Source organism: Triturus cristatus, chromosome 7 (assembly GCF_964204655.1).
Source record: "Triturus cristatus chromosome 7, aTriCri1.1, whole genome shotgun sequence".
Lineage (NCBI taxonomy): Eukaryota > Metazoa > Chordata > Amphibia > Caudata > Salamandridae > Triturus > Triturus cristatus.
The window spans coordinates 1,768,673,697-1,768,696,517 of NC_140590.1; the positions used below are offsets into that span (position 1 = coordinate 1,768,673,697).

The following is a 22,821-nucleotide window of genomic DNA, read 5'->3' on the forward strand; positions in this document are numbered from 1 at the left end:
TGGGTACTACTATATAATCTATGCTAAGTGTACAATCTGCAGCTCATATGCCTCGAACGGAATATGCTACTTACCAGTATGCATCTGTTCTTGGCATGTAGAGCTGCAGAGTTGTACACGCCCACCCGGCTACCTATATCTGTTCCAGTTCATCTTATTTAGATACAACACACATGGGTTTCTCACTGTTATTACTACGCTCCATCATTTCCCTGTTGGCGAAAAACAATCTGAGGATGGAGCCGAAGCCCATGCGCAGTACGGACCGAAGGAGGAGTCACCAAACTCGTGACTTCCAAAGACTGTCCAAAGAACAAAAACAAACTGCAAACACCCGGGCCCAACACCAGATGGCGATCTATGCTAAGTGTACAACTCTGCAGCTCTACATGCCAAGAACAGATGCATACTGGTAAGTAGCATATTCCAACTGGCAGTGTCTTTGGGTTGTCCCTCACATTTCAAAGTCGACCAGTTCATATTCATTCTCCAAACCTGCACATTTTTCTTCCATTTTCCCTTCTTTATCCTCTCTTAAACTCCAATTCTGGGAGGTAACCACACTCGAGCATGCTCCAGGTTTCAGTATCTCCTGTCTGTGCTGAACCTTGTCTTAACTTCTGTCACTGGTTTTCCAGGCAGCAAGGTCAGTATAGAGGTCTTCCCTGCTTGCTCACCACCAACATTTCTACTGTGGAAACTAGTAAATTATATTGCTTTTTGTTTTATAGACCATAACATATCTGAAACCATAGCGTTTTTTTACGATCCCTCCATATTTACTTCATAGCCCTTCTGAGGGGGAGTATTCCTGCCTATGATCGGCTGTACCACTGAAGAAGCCCTTATCCTCTGCTCAACCAGAAAGAAGGATTTTTTTTTTGCTCTCTCTCTCTCTCTCTCTCTCTCTCTCTCTCTCTCTCTCTCTCTCTTTTTCTCTCTCACTCTTTCATTCTCCTTCTGTTAGATGTGATACTGCAACATCTGGTCAAGAACATAGGGAAGGTGTGGGCTGTAGTCGGTATCCAAATCAGTGAGGCCCTGACAGCCAGTCTCCTAAAGCTCTAAAGCCTGTGGCTTTGTGGCACATGGGGCGCCAGGGAATGGTTTCCCTCAACAGAGTCAGCTGTGGCTGCCTCACCAAAGGTCAGGAAGTCCCTGATTTCTTTATGAGTTGGTAAAAATGTGAAACAGGCAAATGGTACGTCCCACATCTGACAGTGTTTGTGGATATATCACATGTTGTTTGTTTTGATGGGTTGCCCCATCAAACATACACTGCACTATAAATAATCACAATGAAAGATCCTTAGGAACACATGATCATCTACACATCTTTTTAAAAATATTAATACTTCAATATGAGAATACTATGCTCCTGCATACAATCACATTATTCAGTCCATAATGCGTCCTCCTAGGTACCAAACACAATACAAAAATCTTTTACTTTATCATTTCTACCCATCTTTAAGTTGGGAACTTTGCAGTCATGTACTATTAGAGTAAACGCATCAGTAAAAGAGTGTGAGAAAGTAATCCTTTTTGCCTTGCTGCCCCCCATTTTGTGACTGATACTGGTGGTAACTGACTCTGACCGCGCCCCGGGCGCTGCAAACCAGGCGCAGGGCGAGTGCTCTGATTAAACATGTATACGGTTATTAATTGTAATTATAGTTGGCACTGACAACCTACCTGTAAGTCCCTAGTATATATAAGGGCATGTAGGTTTAAAAGCCAGCAGCTTTAAGGCACTTAAGTGTGCATTGCTGAGCTGCCTATTGTCATTTTAAACGTCAGCCCTGCTTTGCAAGCTGCTTTTAAACTGAAATTAAAGGTATGTTCGAAGCATTAAACCACCTTATTTTTTACATATAAGTCACCCCTAAGGTTTACCCTAGGTGTCCCCTGGGTAGGGCGCCATGTAAACACAAGCAGGAACATTTTAAAAGATGTTTTATATGCCCTGGTGAGGGAAATACTACCAATGTTGTTGTTCCCCACTGTAGCACTTTAGCTCTGTAGGTTACCATGGGGATGCTGTAATGCAGTGTAACTAATGATAGGAGTGAGCTAAAATGATAATTGAATGATTTACAATATTGGTAATGATAAAACCAACAAATTGCCACTGTTAAATTTATCATAACTAATACTGAAAATAAGTTGTAGAACTTTCTTTTCTGTGAGCCAAAATGCAGCCTTCTAGCGGCCTCTCCTGATTGACTAGCCCGTAACAGGCTTAGCCAAACTGCTCTGATGAGGTCATAAGTGACCTGCATGAAGACATTGGTTATATGATGGGGCAGCCCTGGAGCTGCAGGGAACAGGCCAGGAAGGGGGCTGAATAAATCAAAGTTTACTTCAAAGGGAGCCGGACAGTAAGGAATGTTAGCCAGTCCTACTCCCTCTCCCTGTACCCCACAACTAGATGGCAGCCCTAGGAATGGAATTTGCAGGAGGGCTGGAAGGGGGGATGTTAAAGAAAATGAGCCCCACCAGTGGGTTGGCTCAGCCAGGTCTTATTCCTCAGGAGAGGAATTATCCATCTTGAATTTTAAAGTACAGTGCTTTGTGGGACAATAATGTGCCAAAATTTGGAGGAAGTTGTCATGCTTTTAGGTGAAAACCTGCACCCTATTGGACAGGGTGTCCCCCTACTGGTTGCTCCACATCATTGGATACATATGTGAGAGCTGCATAGTAACTCAGAGCTTCTGCCTGAGACTACAAGGAGAAGAAGGACTGCCATGCTAGGACCATGGTCTGCACCCCAAAGGATTGCACTCTGAAGGACTGTGCCTGCTACACACCTGCTGCACACCTTGAACTACAGCCCTGAGGACTTTGCCATGCTTCAAAAAGGATTAAGGAGTAGACTTCCTGCCTGAAAGCAACAGGTAAACAGAACTTCCCTGCAGCATCTCCCTCAAGAAGTCCCCAGCCTGGAGTGCGTCCAGTGGACTTTTAAGGATTTGGCCGGGTGCATTGTGTGAATTGTAGTTCTAAACATCCAAGGACCATCCCAGAGCTTCTAGACCTTTGAATTGGTGTTGTAGACACTTTGAACCCTCAAGAGGAACTTCAGAAAGAAGTTCCAGAAGTTTGGAGCAACTTTTGGAAAAAGCTCCATAAGTTGACCTACCCGTTGACGAGAGTCAGACCGCCGATGTCGAACCACGACCCGGCCTAAATATTAGGTTCGTCCTGCTGAAAGTCCCAGAGCTCAAGACCCCCAGAATTTCACTGAGGCCTTGCGCTGAGCCAAGCTGCTGTCGTCGACTCGACTCCCAGACTGAAAAGGAGTCTCGTTCGATGATGAGAGGAAATCCTCCAGAAAGGTTTCTACGTGTAAAGGTAAAATTGTGACCGCGACCTCCCACTTAGTGTATCCGAACAGGCCTCTTTCGTGGTTGTCCTCAAACTTTGACTTTGTCCTGGTCAAGCCAGCGCAACCAGCTGTCCCAAGTTGGCGCTATATGTTTTTAAGCACCAGAAATCTTTAAAAATGCATATCTCCGGTTCCTTATATTGGATTTTAGTCACTTTGGTGTCATTTTTATCATACAAATATTTCCTATTTTAATAACTTGGTTGTGGATTTTTATTGTAGGTTGTGTCTTACTTATTTAATGTAGTGGTGTTTTTAAATGCTTTACACACCTGTCTCTAAAGTTAAGCCTGCCTGCTCGCAGGCATCCACCAAGGGTTGAGCCAGGGGCTAATGTATTGGGATCTTGACTGGACCTTATATTGCGTTGGTGGCCTTAATGCCAGTGGTAGGTGCCGACTTACGTCTGCCAATAACCCACATCCCAACAAAGAGACACCAGCAAGACAAAGACAAAGGTGAAGTGTCCACAATGACATGTAGAATATACAGCCCATAGCTTCAGAAGTTGGATCTGGGGTACTGGGATTGAGGTCAGGGGTCCATGTCTAAGGAAGGTCATGGGGGATTCAGGCTCATCACACTTGTCCCAAAATACGTCCTCTGGGTCCTCTACCCACTAGGCACAGGAATGCCCTTTGGTTTACTATGAGTCATCATGCCTACAATATCCTCACAGCGCCTGAGTGATTCACTCTCTCACAACATCCCCCCAATCTTGTGGATTTTGGTCCTGGCCAGGAGAATCTTCCACTCCACACTGAGGCTTGCAGAAATCTTTATGTTTATTGTAGATCACCACTGCATGGCCACTTTAGATCCAAAGCTTGAACTTAGCTTTTGCAAAATTCTAGAGAACTGCTCTTGGTCAAGGCTCCCTTTGGCAGATGCCTCAGAGGTCCTCTTCAAAGTCCTGATGAAGCACAAGTCACATTCTAGATGAAGCCCCACTTATTTTTTGGGGGGGACATTGACATGATGCAAAAGTCAACAAAAAAACTAGCTGCCTTTCATTTTTTAAGAGACTGTGATCCTCATCAGAATACATCTTGGCAATTTTGCATGGCAGGAGGGAAGGTTAGCACTAAATGGAATGCAAGGAGAGGCCAACCAGGAGCTGCTTTTCAAGATTCACCATTATTAGGCAATGCACAGCAAAACGTTGTAAGTATTTTCCTCTGACCACCTAGGTATCTAAGAGGTGGGAGGGTTAAGCCCCCAGGAGAAACAGCAATTAGCTTCTCACATCCATAAGGGGAAAGACACCCTTGGGGCAATACAGAGATAACTTTGTCCTCAATTAAAACACCATTCAACTTTCAATTGGTCTTCTAAAAATGGAATACACATGTTACACTGCACACACCCAGAAGGGCGGGGCGGGGTGTAAGGAACCCCAGTTAGGAGGGACTGAAAGTGCATTAGAGTAAATGTGCTGATATACTTCTTATACACCAATGGTACAATAAATCTCTACATTGTGAGAGCTAAAGACCCATCCATGATTATGGTATGTAGCCATCTGTGTCTGTGGGCGAAAATGCACTTCCTGGCCAGCAGAGCCTGGTTGTTATACCTGACAGCCTTAGGGTGGTCTTCCCTCCAATGTTTTCCTACCTCCTCCACTTTTCCGACCTAGTTTCTGCTGGCTTTAGGACTCTGTGCACTTTAATAGTGCTAACCAATGCATACGTGTGTGTGCTCGCTCCCGTAACCATGGTAGCATTGGTCCATCCCCAAATGGCAAATGTAATTTACTTATAAGTCGCTAGTAAAATGGTACCCTCTGTACCCAGAGACTGTATATTAAATGTTACTAGAGGGCCTGCAGCACTAATTGGGCACCCACTGAAGTAGCCATTTAACCATGTTTCAGGCCTGGCACTGAAGAGCCTGTGTGTGCAGTTTACACTTCTATATCGACCTGGCAAAATATACCTTTTGACAGGCTCAAACCTTTCCTATTCATACATATAGGTCACCCCTAAAATAGGCCCTGGACAATCCAGAAGGAATGGTACAATGTATTTCAAAGGCAGGACATGTAGTTTTAAGTTTTGTATGTCCCAGAGTCATTCTTCACTACTGCAAGGTCTATCTCTCCCATAGGATAACATTGAGATTACCGTATTACATTTTATAAGTGTGATTTCCAATTGGTAAGAGATAAGACCCCAAGTCTGGTGTCTCTGGATTCCTAATTTAAAATCCTAACTTATAGTGAAGTTGGATTTTAAATTACCATTCAGGAAATGCCACTTATAGAAAGTTGCCATTTTCTACTTTAGGCATTTGGAGCCTGCTGCCTGTCTCTGATCAGTCTGTGGTGGATTACATCTCGGCTTTGTGTATTCCCCTTAGATAGCCACACACAATGGAAGTTGATGTGTGACTTGATGGGTCATCCTATGAGGATGGGAGAATAGGAGCTGGACCCAGCCTCACTTACATCTGAATAGGCTGGATCCTGTCCCCACACAAAGGGCTGCATACCCCTCCAGAAGTGGGGAACTCTGTACACTTCGAAGACCTGTCTTTGAAGTCTCCCCTACTTCAAATGCCCCACTGGGTATAATTACTGGACCTCTGACACCAACCCTTCAGTTCACGTCTGAACCTGTGACGACTCTGCCAGGAAGAAGGACTGCTGTGCTGCTGAAGGACTGCCACTATGCTGAACTGCTGCTTTGTTGGACGCTTGCCTTGCTATGCTGCCCTGCTGCCTGCTGTTCCCCTGCCTGGGTGAGAAGGACTGGACCTTCATCACTTGACCCCAGAGTGACTCCAAGGGATAGCTGGCTGGCCTCTTGATCTGAAGTCTCAGCTACATAAAAGACTTTGAACCACCCTGCATCTGCACCTGAACTCTGCTATCTGTGAGTCTGCCCTGCCAAGTGGTGCCCTTGGAAGTGGGCCTATGGTGCTTGCTCCAGCAAAACCCAAGCATCCTCTGTCGAACTGGTGCATTGATCAGAACCAGCTCATCCCTCCTATTGCGTGGATCAGAAACGGCGCATCGCCTCTGCAGTGTGGATCGGCCCAGACCTATCACTTTCGGAACCACCTCTGCCCAGCGCAAAGTCTTCGCATCCCTGTCAACGGCATTCTCAACAATGACGAAGACTCTCCGCATTGCAGATCTTCACTCATTGAAGCCAAAGTATTGTCGCTGCTGTGCGGATCAGGACTGGCGATGTGTCACCACTGCATGGATTGACACCCAAACATCACTTCGGCTGCACCCCACTCCTTCGACATCGATGCAGCCGGGATTAAGGTGCTGTTTTCCAGCAGGCCTCATTTGGTCCCAGTATACGGCCAATGCTCGTGGTCGGCCTGAACTTTTGACTTTGTCCCAATCTGGCGCGACCATATATCCCAAGTAAGGATTTATTGCTTCTAAGAATTATATTGCAGTTTATTTTTTTAAATTCATATCCCAAGTTCTGCTCATTGGAATTTTGTCATTTTGGTCTTGTTTTATTTATTTCATTACGTTCAATTTTGCTAACCTGGCATGGAATATTTTTGTGTGGTGTTTTCACTGTTTTACTGTTTGAAGTGTTGCTCAAATAATTTACACATTGTCGCTAAGTTAAGCCTGACTGCTCTGTGCCAAGATACCAGAGGGTGAGCACAGGTTCATTTAGGGTAGCGCGTTCCTTTTTCTGACTAGGATTATGGTTGCTGCCTGACTTATGCTCATACCCCAGTACACCTACAAACCAATTTCTAACACTGGTGCTCTACCTGTGGTGCATTAAAACATGGAGTGCCTTTAGATGCTGGTGGTAAAGTAGCTGAGTTACACCTCATTAGCTTTATGATACATGATTGGCACAGTGAGTTTCGGGGTGGGTTTGTGTTGTGAAAAATCATAATAGGAATGATAGTAAGTGCTTCCAAGGTTCTGGTACCAGGGCTTTCCAAGCTTTTTCTGGATGCACGTTAGGTGAGGATGCCTCTTCTAGGGCTCAGCCTGTGTGGCAAATATGGACTGGGGTTTGCAGCTGCAAGACAGAGGTTGGAGCAAGACAAGTAGCATCTATAACATGCACTATACCTATCACTCGATACACCTTGCACATGACAAAGAACATTAACAACATGTGTATTCTCTGTAACTAAAGGACGGGAGTTGAGAACAGGTACTCACACATGTAGTATGTACACTGTCACCGTGGGGCACAACGAGCTCAGTTCTACTTTGGAGTACCTTCCTACCAAAATGTCTAGAATTTATAGCAATCATTGGTGGCCCAGGGTGCAGATTGTATTGTCCTGAGAGGCTGTACAAAGGTTGTAGGGCTTGATGTCTCTGCCACAGCAAAAAGTCAGAATGAACAAGACTACACGAAGGTTGCTAGTGAAGCTGAAGCAGCATGGGCCACACCCCAGTGGCAGACTGCAGTCAGGTGATTGGGTGACTGACAAAAATAAGTTGGAAAGAGGGAGCAGCCAGCAGGATACCAGCAGCAGGCAGGACTGAAACCAGTGAACAAAGACAATGCAACACAATAATCAGAAACAGCGATATTCCTCCTATAATATTCTAGGTGAAAACAACAGTTTATCAGTCTTGGGGTAATGAGGATCCCTCCTAGAGTGGATGGACCTTGCCCACATTTGTAAGACGGGTAAACTGTTCTCTTTGGTCCCTCCTGATGCAATGGAAACTGGAAAGCTAGGGCCAGATTTATCAAGGGCTTGCATGCCCTTGCATCACGCAAAGCAACATAAGCCATAAAGTCAGATATTCTATGCCATGCAGAGACACCTTACGTTGCTCTGCATGGCATAGTCAATCTGGAGTATCGCAGGGCAGCGTGAGATGCTGTCTTGCATTACTCTGGCCTGGGATGGCTTTCCATTGGTGGAGCATGGGTGTTCCCACTCATCCACCCATGGTTTTTGGTGCATTCCTAGATTTGCTAACATTATGAAAACCCGGGAATGCGTCAAAATGCGATGCCTTCCCAGGGGAGGTGTAATGAGGAGAAATATCTTTGTTATTTTCTCTTATCTACATGTAATTCATTCCTAAACGAACATAGAAACAGGAAAATGCCTCAGAGGATCGTTTTGTGCAAGAAGGTGTCCCTTACTTCAAAAAAGAAATTGGGCCTGTAATGCAGTCACCCTTGCACCATGGCCCAAGGGTGCCTATGTTGGCACTAGGCTGCACACAGTGCTCCAGCACAGAGAGAGAGCGGGAATGCACCATATCTTAGTAAATTGGCACATTCCTGCTTTCTGCATTTGACGCAGCACAGCGCAGAAAGTAGTCTTGCTGCGTTGCGTTCCTCCAAATATTAGTAAATCTGCCCCAAGTCTGTAATGAATTGTAGTAGATGCAGTCTAGGATTGCAAAGCAGAACATGCTGTATAAGAGAAGCAATGGATTCTAAGATTTGAAGCTGAAAGGGTGCAGGGGCAGTCGACACACCACTGCACCAGGGATGACCACATCTCTCCAGCCAGCCTTTAGACATCTGGATTTGAGGCATGAGGGTGAGAACCACCCCCAGAACAAAGTAAGAGTGCAGCACAACTTTCTCTCTCTCTATGGGACAGAAAGAGGAAGAGAGAGAAAGTGTTTCAGTCTGTGAGGTCCTAAACTCCCTCTTTTCGCAGGGTGATTGCCAGTATTGACAGCCACTTCCAAGAAAATGCAGGCTTCAGTCTCCAATAAGGCCAATGTCTGTCTATGTGAGCTGATCTCTGCAGTATGTCCAGGCTTGCCCTGATGATGTAGGAAACAATCAGGGCAGGCTTTTGTGTTTCATATTCTGTCTCCTACCTATTCTGCGATCTAGCCTGCAGGCCAACTGGTTCTGATCTTATAAGGGTTACAAGAGCACACAGGCTATTATCTCTCTCGGGTGAACAAGTTGAACCCTGGGCTCCTCCAGTTTGTTCATATCTGAATGTAATGGACAACAAACACACTGAATGTGATAGTTGTGAGACATAGATGGCTAAATAGAGCTTGTAGAGGATGGTGCGTGCCCCCTCAGTAGCTAAGTTCATCATAAGGACCCCACTGGACCACTTGCAGGCCACATAATCCTAAACTATGAAGTTGAAAAGAGGCTTTTGTGATATGTAAATGAAGAATTCTGAATTTACCTGATTTTTTGGTGCCATCACATTCATCTCTCAGTTTCATCCTCAGGTCCCCGTTCTCCTGCTGCAACTTGAAAACTGGAGCAAGAGGAGTCAGAAGAGAAGGAAGCCATTAGAGTGGAATGAAAAGGTGAAGGAATGAGAGAGAGGAAGTGGTCAATCTTTCAAATGCTCCTTCTACACCTCAAAGAAACTGACCATCAAAACCCCTGTGATTGACATGCCTACAGTTCCTCCTCTGCCTATTCTATGAATCATGGAGTATTCCTCTGTTTTCATTCATTTTAGAACATCCATGACAGTCGTCAGGACATAAAAGTTTGGTAATGGAAGATTAGAAATTATACAATAGTAGTTTGTTCCGATGGCATTGGTGCTATAGTTGCGATAGCTATAGAGTAAAGGTAGGGAAGGGGCAGGGTCTGTGCTCTAGAGGGAGTGGAGTAGGGTACCTGGGGGGCAGTGATTGTCTCGCTAGACTTTGCTGGCCTCACTGGACTCCCTCTTTATGGTCATGTATGTCACTCTATGGACTCCAATAAATAAGGTTACCAGATGGCTCCATGTCAGCAAAGAGTCAGTACACCACTCCTGAGGTTCACTTTAACAACGGAAGGAATCCTGGGAGTTTTAGTCCTGATGCACTTCAATTGATTCAATTAAACTACACATCTGAAAACAAGTATTTGTTAAACCAAGCCTAGCACTGGATCACTGCACCCTCAGTGATATAAAGCATTCTGCTTACCTCACCCATAGAGCACTCTGGTTTCCAATGCCTAGCAATTCATTCTAGCAGCCCAACATACTATTTTGCTGCTGGACTCAGGGTGTAGTTCTCCATCACTCAATGTGGTGCTACCATGGCAGGGCAGAGTAGACATCTATCCAAGGCCTGCTTTAATGCGTAGACAACCATCGGTGGAATGTTTCGGTACAGTGAAATTGTGGCGTGTTGTCACCTGACCCTTTTGTTACTATTGAAAAACGGTCAAAGGTAAAGGGCATAAGATGAAAGGTAAAGGCCATAAGATGCAGTGGTACTTCTGTTCCTACCACAGGACCTTGTTAAGACTAGTTCTGCTTTTCAGGATCCAGACTTTTCAATACAATTTAACAGCAGAGGAAGACTGGTTAGATTTGGCTCGAAAGGAAAACACACCTATCAAGCGTAGGTTTAAAAGTCAAATACCAATTGCTGAATATTTGTTATTGAACAGGGTGACATGTCACTCCATGTAAGGAAGATGTCATCTATCCACTTCTGCGCTTTCACTAAAGGTGGGCCAGTTTATTGATTGAGTTGAAGCAAGCCAACACAGCAAGTCCTAGGATCTCCACTGGACTGGAGACACAATATCCTCATAACATGTAGGGACAGATTTATCAAGGCTTTGTGCCAAGTAACGCAAAGCCCCAGCTACTAAAATTAGTAGCCAGGGCCTTGCGGTAAAAGACAACGCCTCCTAAATGCTGGTATTAATAAGGAGAAATGTGTCATATCTTCTAATTTTTCGCACATTGCATGTCATCTGCACTGTCCAGCATTCGTCCAATCTGAGCACAGTTTGAAGTTGGTGTAAGCATAGAATCATGTTCTGGCATGGCTGCCTTCCAGTAAAAAACACTATGCGAGACTATAGAGCATGCAGAGGTGTGCGGGTGGTGGTAGAGAGTCTGTCTGTCGTGCACTGGCGATTGGGAAGAGAGCAGCAGAAGCATATCTTAGTAGATCTCTACAATGCTCTCTCCCCCTAGAGTGTCTAAGCCCTGCAACTTTGATTGCCATGTTGTGCTAAATGTTCAAATCTCCTCTGAAGCAATATAGGAACGCTACAGAAGATGTGAGTAATTTCAAACAATTATTAGCAAAGCCAATAATTCATGTCTTGGCAAACTGGCGAAATGCTTACATCTGTTTTAGGGGCATATTAACAAGGGCCGGCGATAAATATCGCAAAGCGCGCTTAGCGCTCGCATATTTATCGCCGGCTATCTCTGGAATTTATCGCCCGGTTAGCACGTTATCAAAAACGCGCATCGCTGAGGTGATAAAAATTCCAGTGATAGTGTGGATACCGCCATTTTCCATGGTGGAAAAAGGCGATATCCTAGACGATAGGGTCTGTGGTCTTAGTCACAGAATCCACCCCCCATGTTAAGTATGCCTTAGTCAGGAATTTAACAGACGTTAAATTCCTGCGTTAAGGCATACTTAACGCGATTTAAATAATCGCTACCCTTCCTTCTTAATATCGCGAAGCTGCCTTCGCGATATTTTCCCCATTTGGTTTCACATCCACACCTACTTTGCATCTCATCAGCGATGCAAAGTTAGGCATGCTGGAAGCGGGCGCTAAGTCAGCAAAACACACGACAGCATGTCTTTGCTGATAAGGCGATAAAATGATCGCCGCTTTACGTCCGAAAACGGCCGCAAAAGCGGCGATAATTTTATAGCGCCACCTTGTTAATATGCCCCTTAGTTTTTAATTGCAGGCATGTTCACAAACATAAACGAGATGCAAAAAAAGGAAAAATGCCACTGCCTAAACCTGGAGTCCAAGGTCCTAGCAGACAGGTTCACTGACAATGGGTAGAGAAACCCTTTTTACATGTATTTCACATCACAGGAGTATATAATTTTTATTGTTGCAAAGAAAAGGCATTATAGGTTTTGAATAATCATAACATAAATTAATAGATTAAACACTTAAGAATGTCTGCAGAAATGTAAAAAAGGATAAAGGGTAGAAAGAAAAAAGCACTGGCGCAGTAAACTATTGGCCCACCTGCTGTGCCATGGAAGTGCACTTCTTTTTAGGCGGGTGTGCACATGATCAAGCAAAATTCCCTAACTTGCAGTGCAAGAGAACTAATGATTGAAGTGGGATCACCATTTGCATCTTGTGGTATGCTGTGGGAAATGGGTGCAAAATGCAAATGGCAGCTGAAGAGACCAATAGCTAAACAGGGCTCCCAAAGTCTCTTTATGATTGTGTTAGACCTGACAGCCTTAGGGTGGCCTTCCCCTAAACCTTTTGCCTTAATCCTCCACTTTTGCTGATCTTCTTTTTGTTAGCTTTTGAAATTTGTGCCCCTTACCACTGCTAACCAGTACTAAAGTGTGTGTGCTCTCTCCTCTAAGCATGGTAAAATTAACTTAGACCCAATTGGCACATTTAATTTACTTGTAAGTCCCTAGTAAAGTGGAACTACATGTACTCAGGGACTGTACATTAAATGCTACTAGTGGGCCTGCAGCACTTATAGTGCCACCCACTTAAGAAGCCTTCTAAAACATGTCTCAGGCCGGCCATTGCAGCCTGTGTGGACAGTTTTACACTGCGATTTTTTCCTGGCGAAATAAACCTTTTACCTCACTTATATCTTTGTCTCTTACATATATAAGTAACCCCTTGGGTAGGCCCTAAACAACCCATAGGACAGGGTGCAGTGTATTGAAAAAATTGGATAAACACTTTTAAGTTTCACATGTTCTGGTAGTGAAAAACTCTTAAATTCGATTTTCACTACAGCAATTTCTGCCTCTCCCATAGGAGAATATTGAGTTAACATATTACATTTAATAAGTGTAACCTTTGGTGTCTAGAGTATTGTATTTTAAAGCCCTGTTTAATAGTGAAGTCAGATTTTAAATCACAGTTCTGGAAATGTCACTTTTAGAAAGTTGGCATATTCTTGTCCCAACTATTTGGTGCCTGCTGCCTGTATCCTGGGTCACCTGACTTGGGGTAGCTGGCAGTTAGTCTTTGTGTATTTCTCCCAGACATTGAGACGAAGGGAAAATAGGTTTTGGCAGGATGGGCCATCTCTGACTTGATGAGGGGCAGGAGCTACCACATACCACACTTGCACATCACAAAGGCCCTGCCTGGGCATACTCGCAAAGGGTTTGACACTAGTCTTTTGTGACCCCAGACAAGCTGGGGCCAGGGCAGGGAGGCAGGAAATTCCAAACACCCCAGGGGGTGGAAACCTCCACAACCTTCTCCTACTTTAAAGCTGGTGTCAGGTATTAAAAATTGGATCATCAGACCCCACTCTTCAGTATACCTCTGGACCTGTAGAAGACCTGAGTGAGAAGGACTGGACCTGCATCTTGTTCCCAGGACCACTGAAGTGACTCCAATGGCTAGTTGGCTGGTCTCCTGATTAGGAGTGGGCAAAGAATTATACTCCACCCTCAGAGTTTGCTGAATTTTGCAGTTCCGAAGAACTCCGTGAAGGGACACGGAACAGAGTTTTTCACTCGAGCAGCTCACCAACGTGAAGTTTACGAACGTGGGCGGTTGTGGCAGGTCATGACTGCTCGCATTGAGACATCTACTGTTCACGCTGAGGAAGCTGCTGCTCAAGTAAAATGCCTACTCGAGCGGATGAAAACAGCAGTGCCTTCTGGTACGTAGTGTTGTGCCCTTTGCACTGATTTTACAATGCGGGACAAACTCCTGGCACTAAAAATCAGTGCGAGCAGTGTCCCTTAACAGACTCTGCCGCTGGAGGAACTCCACGGAGCATGGCGGAGTTTATCCGGCACTTTGCGGAGTTCCATAGAGTAGAACTCTGCCCAGGCCTTCTCCTGATCAGAGCCTCAGGGAGGGAACAGGCTCCAACCACCTTGATCCCAGCACCTGGACTCTGTCTGCTGTGAGTCTTGCCCCTCAAGTGGTGCCACCCCAGTCCTGAATGATTGGAAGTGGGTCTGAAGGTGCTCTGCTAGCCCAGCTGTGGTCATGTGAGAAGAACTGATGCAGCGCGATGCATCTCCTTGCAGCGTCACTTCAGAACCGCCTCAGTGCGATGCATCCCAGATGCTGAACTTGCATCACAGACTGCAGTCTCCTTGGAACCACTGCCGCACAACACATCCTCGATGCAGGCCATCACATAGCAAGCACCTTGTCGGTGGAATCCTCAACGACGATACAGAACTTTGCATCGCAGCACCGCAGCGTCTTCGTAACTGCCGGTGCATGATGCATCTTCAACGAGGACTTCACATTGCAAGTGCATTGTCGCCGGCATCCTAGACAACGATGCAGGGCTCCAGATCACAGCCTCGCAGCTCCTTAGAACCTCGGCTGTGTGACACATCCTTGCCTTGGGATCTCGTATCGCTCAGCAACCTGGATTTAAGGTACTTTGTTCAGTGGACCTAACCTGTTCCCTCTATCCACCCACACTGCATCACGGTTGCCTTGAACTTGTGACTTTGTCCCTGTCTGGCGCAACCAGATTGCACATCCCTGGTTCTACTGATTAGATTTGTGTCATTTTGATCTTAAATAATTTATTACATTTTACTCTATTTTTTCAAAATTACTGTGGGATTCGTCCTGTGTTGTGTTTTCAGTTTATTATTGTTTGAAGTGATGCATAAATACTTTACAAATTGCCTCTAAGTTAAGCCTGACTGCTTTGTGCCAAGCTACCAGAGGGTTAAGCACAGGTTAATTTGGGGTTTGCTTGTGTTTCACCCTGACTGAGATTGTGGTTGCTGCTTGAGTAGGATGTTATGCCCTTAATCAGCAACCCAATTTTCAACAGTATTTATATATGTGTGCATTACTGTTTTTAGGTCTGGCATTAACCAAGACTTTTTAATTTTTATTGAAAGTGTTATATAATATATTTATTTATAGGGACTTTCAAAGAGCCTTTTATATTCTTTGGTTTGTTACTGTGTCATTCACATTTTTCTTCCTCCAAAACTGCATAGAGCATGGGGCAATGTGTTTACCCACTTAAGCTGTTGTGTAACTTCACTGAGTGATGAATTCTGCCCTTTCACAAAGAGCATATTAGCACACAAAGTATTCACTCTAATGCCACAGACTTCTAAGGGAATGTGCGCTTTTGAGACCAAAAAATATCTTTGGTTAGCCAAAGTTTTTTCTGCATTTGGGAGTGTAGGAAAAAGGCCTTTTTTTTGCCCCTTTTTCCACGGACATCCACATTTTTTGTTTAGTTTTGATTACTGGTTTTTGGACTGTTCACACTGAGACACAGATATCCAGTGTATGTCCTCTGACCCCTAAAAACATGATGAATACACCTTATTGGCATATTTAACTTACCTCTAAGTCTTTAGTATAAGATACAACTAGTACCCAGGGTCCGTAAGGTAAATGTCCCTAGTGGAAGCAGCACCTATTGTTTCACCACATCAAGTGACAAGGTAAAAAATATCTCCATTTCCGTCGTGGCAGCCTGTTGGTACAGTTTTAAAAACTGATAGTTCGACCGGTCAAAATACACATTTTGACATGCCTAAATCTTCATTTTTAATACTTATACATCACCACTGAGGTAGACCTTAAATGCCAATAGGACTGGTTTCGTGGTATTTAAAAATAGGGTATGGATTATAAATGTTTTACCTGCCCTAGACGTGAAAAGCCTCCAAAGTCATTTTTCACTGTGGCAAGGCTGGTGGTTCCATAGTCAACCACTGGTGTACACAATTCAATGTAATTCAGTTAGAGAATAGCTAGAAAAAATGTTCAAGGACTCTGTTTAGTAGTAATTTAAAATCCAATTTAATAGTAAATTCTGATATTATATTATTATTAAGAAACAGACACTTACAGAAACGTATCTGTTTTTGCTCAAAACCAAAGAGCTTTGCTGGCAGTGTCCAGTTATCAACTGACCACTTATGTCTGCACTGGGGTTAGATGTGGATTGATTCCAGACAGTGGGCAAGGGGCTTCAGGTGGGGGGAAGTGTATTTCTTCCTTGAGCAAGATGGCCCCAAAAAGCAAAGCCCTTTTCTGAACTTCAAAGAATGCCTACTCTGTCACCGGTAGATGTAGCTCACACCTGTGCCTGTCTGCCTTTTTACTCCCTTGTCAAGCTGGCTTCAAACCCAATGGGAGGGGCAGCTACCCTAGAACTGGTTTAGAGTGACCTGAAGAAGGGGTTGGTAATTTCCATAGCTACACCTGTGGGTGGGCAGAAGGATCTTTACAAAATGGAAGAAATGTTTTGGCATGTTGGTTTTGGTTAGAGAAGTGCAGTGCGGGATTCTTTGCTGTCAAGCACAAAGGAATGCCTGCAAAAGTGGGTAGGGTTCTCCTGGGAACCCTTTCCTATTGCTTATGGAAGTACCAAGAGTCACCCACACCAAAAAGCTAGGGCCAAGCATAAATGTGGCACCCCTTGGCAGCCTCTGCACAACATTACTGGACCTGTGAAAGACTGAAGAAGGACTGCACCTTCTGTTGAAACCTGTGAGCAGAACCCTAAGAGCTGGACGAGCTCCCACCTGTAACCAAGGACAAAGAAGAGGATTCAAAGGATCAGTTGTCTGACCTCCTGTTAAGCTACAGGGACACCAAAGCTACAAGAATCCCACATTCCTTGGAGGGCCAAGGAGAACAGTCCCACTGGACCTGTCCTGGAATCTGCAGGTAGCTTTTTTGGAATGACCCCTGACCCCAAGTACTGTTCCTGAGGTGTTGGAACCCTTGGCTGATGTCAGCGTATACTCCCTATGCCTAACCTTAAAAATGGGGACTTAGAAATGTTTTGGCATCTTTTCATCAAGAGAACCAATAAAGAAATAGAAACTCACTGCCAGCTGATTTGCCAAGGGTGCATCAATTGTGGGATTGCCTGCCTGCAGCTCCCGCTACATTCTTCACCAGGACTATAATCAAAGTCACATCTGATGACTTTGAAGCCTTCAGCAGCTCCTGTCTGAGGGAATCCCGAAGCTGCAAACTGGAGTTGGCAAAGGGTTTGAAATCGTTGAATGCGATGTCAGCCCAGTGAGGAATGTAGCAGGAGCTGCAGGAAGTTCAATCCCATTGGCAATGTACGCAAGCTTCCCACCTATGAGCATTCATTATCCTGCAAACCTCTCCTGGCAGGTACTGATTTGTGGAGAGGATGCCGATGGTGAAGCATGAAACTATTGTGTGTGTGACGTTTCCTCTTTCATAGAGGATGACTTTCCATATGGCAACTTTTCTGTGACATCAGAAATTTTGATTCCTGAACTGTTCCAAGAAAATACATTATTTGTATTTTTCTTAATTTGTTGTTCAACGCCACCATACCCATTTCTCTGATTTATTTGACTTTCTGGTGGGACCTGCAGTGGCTCCTCCTATCCTTTGGTTGTGTTACTGACTGATCTGTGGAGACCAGCCTTTCCAACTCCATGTCCAAAGGGCTGGCATCTCATACCGGATTTACTGACTTTGACAATGCTTGCTTGTTTTAAGTCTAGCCTTTAGGACAACTGTAGCTTTCTTGCCAGACTATTTGTTTTCCAAACAATCCAAACATTCTGTACATACATGAAGAAGTTTTTGAGCTGCAGGATTCATCCATTGGTCTGTTAAATTGTCATTCACATTTTGCCTCCACCCACAACAGCTTGGAGGATGGAGTAGTGGGTGAAGCCAACTTTACCCACTGGATCCATGTTCTTTGAGTGACTGCACAAACCGTTTGTATCTTAGTCATATCCACCTAAAAATAGTGCCGTTCTCTTCCGTGGGAAACCTGGTTCCAGGTGTACTTTTTCATTGTAGTTACATTTTATATTAACTTTTTTATTTTTTTGTGCATATTTATATAACGCGAACTCGACCCGAAGGTATTGGAGATCTTTACATAGCACTGTATTTACATTACACATTCAGGCACAGGGAGATTAAGTGATTTGCCCAGAATCACAGGATGTGGACGCGACCTCGAGGCTCGAACCCTGGTTTCCTGCACCAGAGGCGGCAGCGCAGCCGACGGACCACATCCTCTCCACAACTTTAAAAGTGGCTATTGATTTTGCCTGCTCTTCAGGTGCGCATTCAATGGCTATCTATGAACTGTGTCCTTTTCAAGGTTAGAAAGTGTTTAGGTGACATTGAAACATTTGAACTGCCTACTTTCCGAGAGCCTGGTTAGCAGGTGATTTATTCTTGTCTTCTTGCCTGGCACACCTGAAAGGCATATATATAGAACAAGCCACTAGTAAAACAGCGACACCAAGGAATGATTTTTTAAATTAAGAATGTTTAAGGGAAGCAGATGATGTCCAGATCTAGGCCACAGCATGTTTTCTTTATTTCTTTTTGTGGCACTTTCTTCCATTACAAAGAAAACATAATAGCCATCTTACCAGTCTGCCAATGCCAAACCTATTGGCTTTTTTCAATGCTTACTTATTACATGAAACACACAAAAGGTGATGGGAGTTAATGATTGCAATAAGCCAAACTACTGGCAATGGCTCGGGATAGCATTCCAATCAATTGATCTTTATTATATGATGCAGGTGCAACAATGACAACCTTCTCCAGAGTTGTGGCACATTTCACAGCTGCAGCACAGGATTGGGTAAAATGGTGGATGATTGTGTGTTGATCTTTATTTAAACTACCAATAAGATTGTATTTATTGTCACACACATGCATACAAATTAATGATTCCCTCAGGAGGGCCCCATTCATCACCTGGTCAATGAATTTCGCTGAGATATGAGAGTCTCGGGCTCCTCACCACATTCTGCAGGAGTGGGTGGGCATCAATGTTCACCACCCAACTGGATCAGTGTGAGCCTTCCTCGCTGCCTGCTCAATAGACATTGCTGGTGAAAGTGAAGGCCAGACTTGCACAGATTGATTCATAAGGGACAGTTGTTGGGATGCTTATCCGGAAAATAATGCACAGAGGCAGATATAGAACGTTGAATGGTGCGAGGGTTATGTGTGTGTGTCCGTGAGTGTGTGTATGTGTATGCTTGCGCATGTGTGTGTGTGCCTTTGTGTGAATGTGTTTGTGTCTCTGAGATGGATTGATAATGCATTGGTGGTGACTGAGAGAAGGCTGCCTGGTTGTGAAGCTGAGTTTACTATAAATGTGCCCCATGTCCCTGATAAGGGAAGATAAGTTATTCAGTGTTATTGGGGATATTTCTGCATTTATATTTTTATTCAGTAACAAAAATCTACTCAGTGATATATTTCTGTGAAATTATTTACTTACTCCAAATGCCAGATCCCACAACAGCCAGGACTAGTAGGGCACTGAGGGAGACCATTATCCACAGGGTAGGTCTCTTGAATCGGGGAGCGTGTGCATCAGCTGGAAAATACAATGACCAAATATTCCATTAATCGTCCTAATTATTCACAATTCTGCACAATTTAAATCATTGTGAGTAAATTTTTAAGCAATGAATATCTGGAGAATTCCAGCCACAGTCAGAGATCTAGGGTCACTCATCAATGTGCCACACTTGTATTACCACTTACACATATACTCCCAGCTGGTCGCAAAGGCTAAATAGTGCACTATTGTCAAATGTCTTTCAAAATTAGTCAACGGATCTTGTGTTTTTTAGATGTAAAAAAAATATATTCTGAACAACTTCTTTCCTAAAACCCAGACTCCTTGTTCAGTGTCATGTTGTTTCAGGAATTGCAAATGATGATTTTCTAGAGCACATAAATAAATAAATACATAGGAGCAGATTTATCAAGGAGTTGAGTCACCCTTGCGCCGTGCTAGTACTAAAACAAATTTGTGTGGCCCTGCGTGGCTTGATAAATCTAGAGCAGCGCAAATCTCCGAATTTTGTTACTCTGAGGCGTTCCAGGGGTGGAGCATGGGTGTTCTCACATATCCACCAATAGTGTTTGGCATATTCCCAGATTTACCATCACTGGTAGACATGGAAATGCGGCAAAATGCTACACCTCCCCAGGGGAGGCATAATGAGGAGAAGTATCTTTCTTTCTCCTCAATTTGCCTCGTTTTATGCATGATGCATTCTAAAGCACACATAGAAAGAGGAAAATGCCTCCGAGGATTCATTTTGTGCAAGGAGGTGCCCCTTCCTGCACAAAAACGATTCTGTCTGCAACGCCAGTGCAGAGGAAAAGGCAGGAATGCACTGTATTGCCTTAAATATGGTGAATTCCTACCCTTGCCCTTTCACTCGGTGCAGCACAGCAATGTAACTTGTTGCACTGCGTGACTTTTTCCTAAATAGGCCCCTTAGTCCTGAGTTTGCTTGACACACTGGTTTTCAGTTGAATCATCTCAAGCCTTGCTCAAATTTTCCACTGGCCTGGTGTTTTTTATCAGAGAAGTTTATTAAATAACACTGGAAACATTTGTGGTAAAACTCCAGATGCCTTTCTGGTCAGAACAGTGGAAAGCTTGCAGTATTACTGTGTTGACTCCTGTTCTCACCTGTGGAACCTGCACACAGGAGTATTGAATCAGGATAAAAACAGAGCCAGCTAACTGGTCTGTCAACCTGTGTGTTCCACGTGGTGCACGGATATCAGTCGTATATTTGTCGGCTGAGCCAGTTATCAAAAGCCTGAACTAGCTTTTGTAGTCCACCAACCTTGTGTGTAGATAACAGAGACCACAAATGAGTTCATGAAATTCACTACATACATTGCCAGCTTGTCTCTATTTATTTAGTTTTTTATTTTCTTTCATTTCTAACACCTACCAAAACATAATTCTAGACCACTGCATGTTTCATCCATTGAATTTTTGGACTATCGGATTTTCAAGCTAGTTTTTCAAAGTTTAATTGTATTTTTATTGCAAATATGATCAATAATAAATGCATAAATACATGTGGAGATTCATCCTTGAAAAACAACCAGATAAAAAGGAGCTGCGGACCCATATCCATCCACTGGCATTGGTTATCAATTTGTCCTAAATTTATATAAGTATGCTCACTTTTATCAAGACAACATTACAACATTTAATTGTATATGTTTCATCAAAATGCTGTTTATTAAAAAAAATAACCAACCCTTATTCTTTGAAGCACATCAGGACAGCTCCCATTGTTTAATAAACAGTGCATTCCATCTTTCCCCAAATCATCACATATAATATAGGATAACTTATTAAAATCATGTTTCATCGTGATCTATCTCTATATCCCTTTTCCAATGATGAATTGGTGCCCAAGCACAGTTCCCCATTTTTTCTGGCTCTCCAACCTCTGTTTTTTACAGCGTTTTATATAGCGCGAACTTGACCCCAAGTGTTTGGGTATCAGAGTGGTTTACATAGCACCAGTTGTGTTACATGAGGACACTTTGGGGCATATTCTCAAGGACTTATCGCCAATTTATCGCCAGTTTAGCGCCGCAAAAGTGGCAATACATTTACCGCCCCATTCTCAAGCTGGTGCAAACTGCCGATATCGCCAATTTTCCACCAATAGCTGCCCCATAAAACATTGCCACGGATGAGAGCAACAACTAACGCTAATGATATGCAGAGTAGGTGTTCCCGTGCAAAAACACATGAAAACACCACTTCATGATATTCTCAATAGCCAGCCAGATCGGCGAAGCGATCCAAAAACAGGCGATAAGGCGCGTTAGCAGCAGGGACTTAACACCTGCCTTTTACTGCTGTTAAGCAGGACGACAACCTGCAGTATGAAAGGGAGCCCAGCTCGGTGCCACATCTGAAGACCAGCACATGTCATGGAGCTACTGATCATGCAGCTCGGAGACCCAAGAGGGCCACAACATCCACCACCACAACCCCCAGCCCCCCCTCCCCAGGTCACACCCCCACAGACTACCACCTAGGCAGTGCAGAACAAGATAGCGGACGTTCCTAAAACGCACCATCCTCAGAGACTCAACGCCAGAGGATGCCATTGTCCACTACAGCCCAAAAGGACAACCATCCTCCGCATCCTGACCCACGTTGCCCACAGGCTGACGGAACCAACACAGCGGAGAACCAACATCCCTCCGCAGGCAAAGCTGCTGGCTGTGCTGCACCTGTTGGTCTCTGGTACCTTCCAACCAACAACTGCCAGAGTTGGAGGAGTCTCACAGCCAGCCCTATCAATGTTCCTCACACATGTCTTGGATGCATTTCCACAAAAGCAACGGCGGGCCCGTGTATCCGCACCACACACCAGTTCCAATTCGTAGTGTTCCTTCACAACCAACCCAACACCAGCCATTGCTTGACACCTCTGTGCTCTAGATCCAAGATTGTAGTTACTAAAATGGGGATGCGCCAGGTCATGAAGTCCAGTAGTCAACAGTGATGTAAAAACAGTTCTTTATTACAAATACATAAATCAACAATACGAAAAGCTCAGCCAACGCGTTCCATTCCTAACGGGGAACTTCATTAGGGCAACGTGTGGATTCAGTTAACTGCATATGCTGCGGGAACTTCCCAATACAATTCCATAGTCCGAAAGTCAGTATTCAGAAACCTTTTGGATAAATGGTAACAATGGTCAAGCGTCCGTATAGTCA

At 44.2% G+C, this 22,821-nt stretch overlaps 1 protein-coding gene across 1 annotated transcript in view; it reads right to left on the reverse strand.

Moving 5' to 3' along the window:
• Window positions 1-22,821, reverse strand: part of LOC146813030 (uncharacterized) — a 128,137-nt gene that overhangs the window by 48,242 nt on the left and 57,074 nt on the right. Inside the window, exons 2-4 of the mRNA XM_085615249.1 lie at window positions 19,538-19,636; window positions 9,521-9,595; window positions 5,175-5,177 (exon numbers count right to left, since the gene is read on the reverse strand). Of these exons, the coding sequence (XP_085471375.1) occupies window positions 5,175-5,177; window positions 9,521-9,595; window positions 19,538-19,636 (177 nt within the window). The remainder of the gene's footprint in view (window positions 1-5,174; window positions 5,178-9,520; window positions 9,596-19,537; window positions 19,637-22,821) is intronic.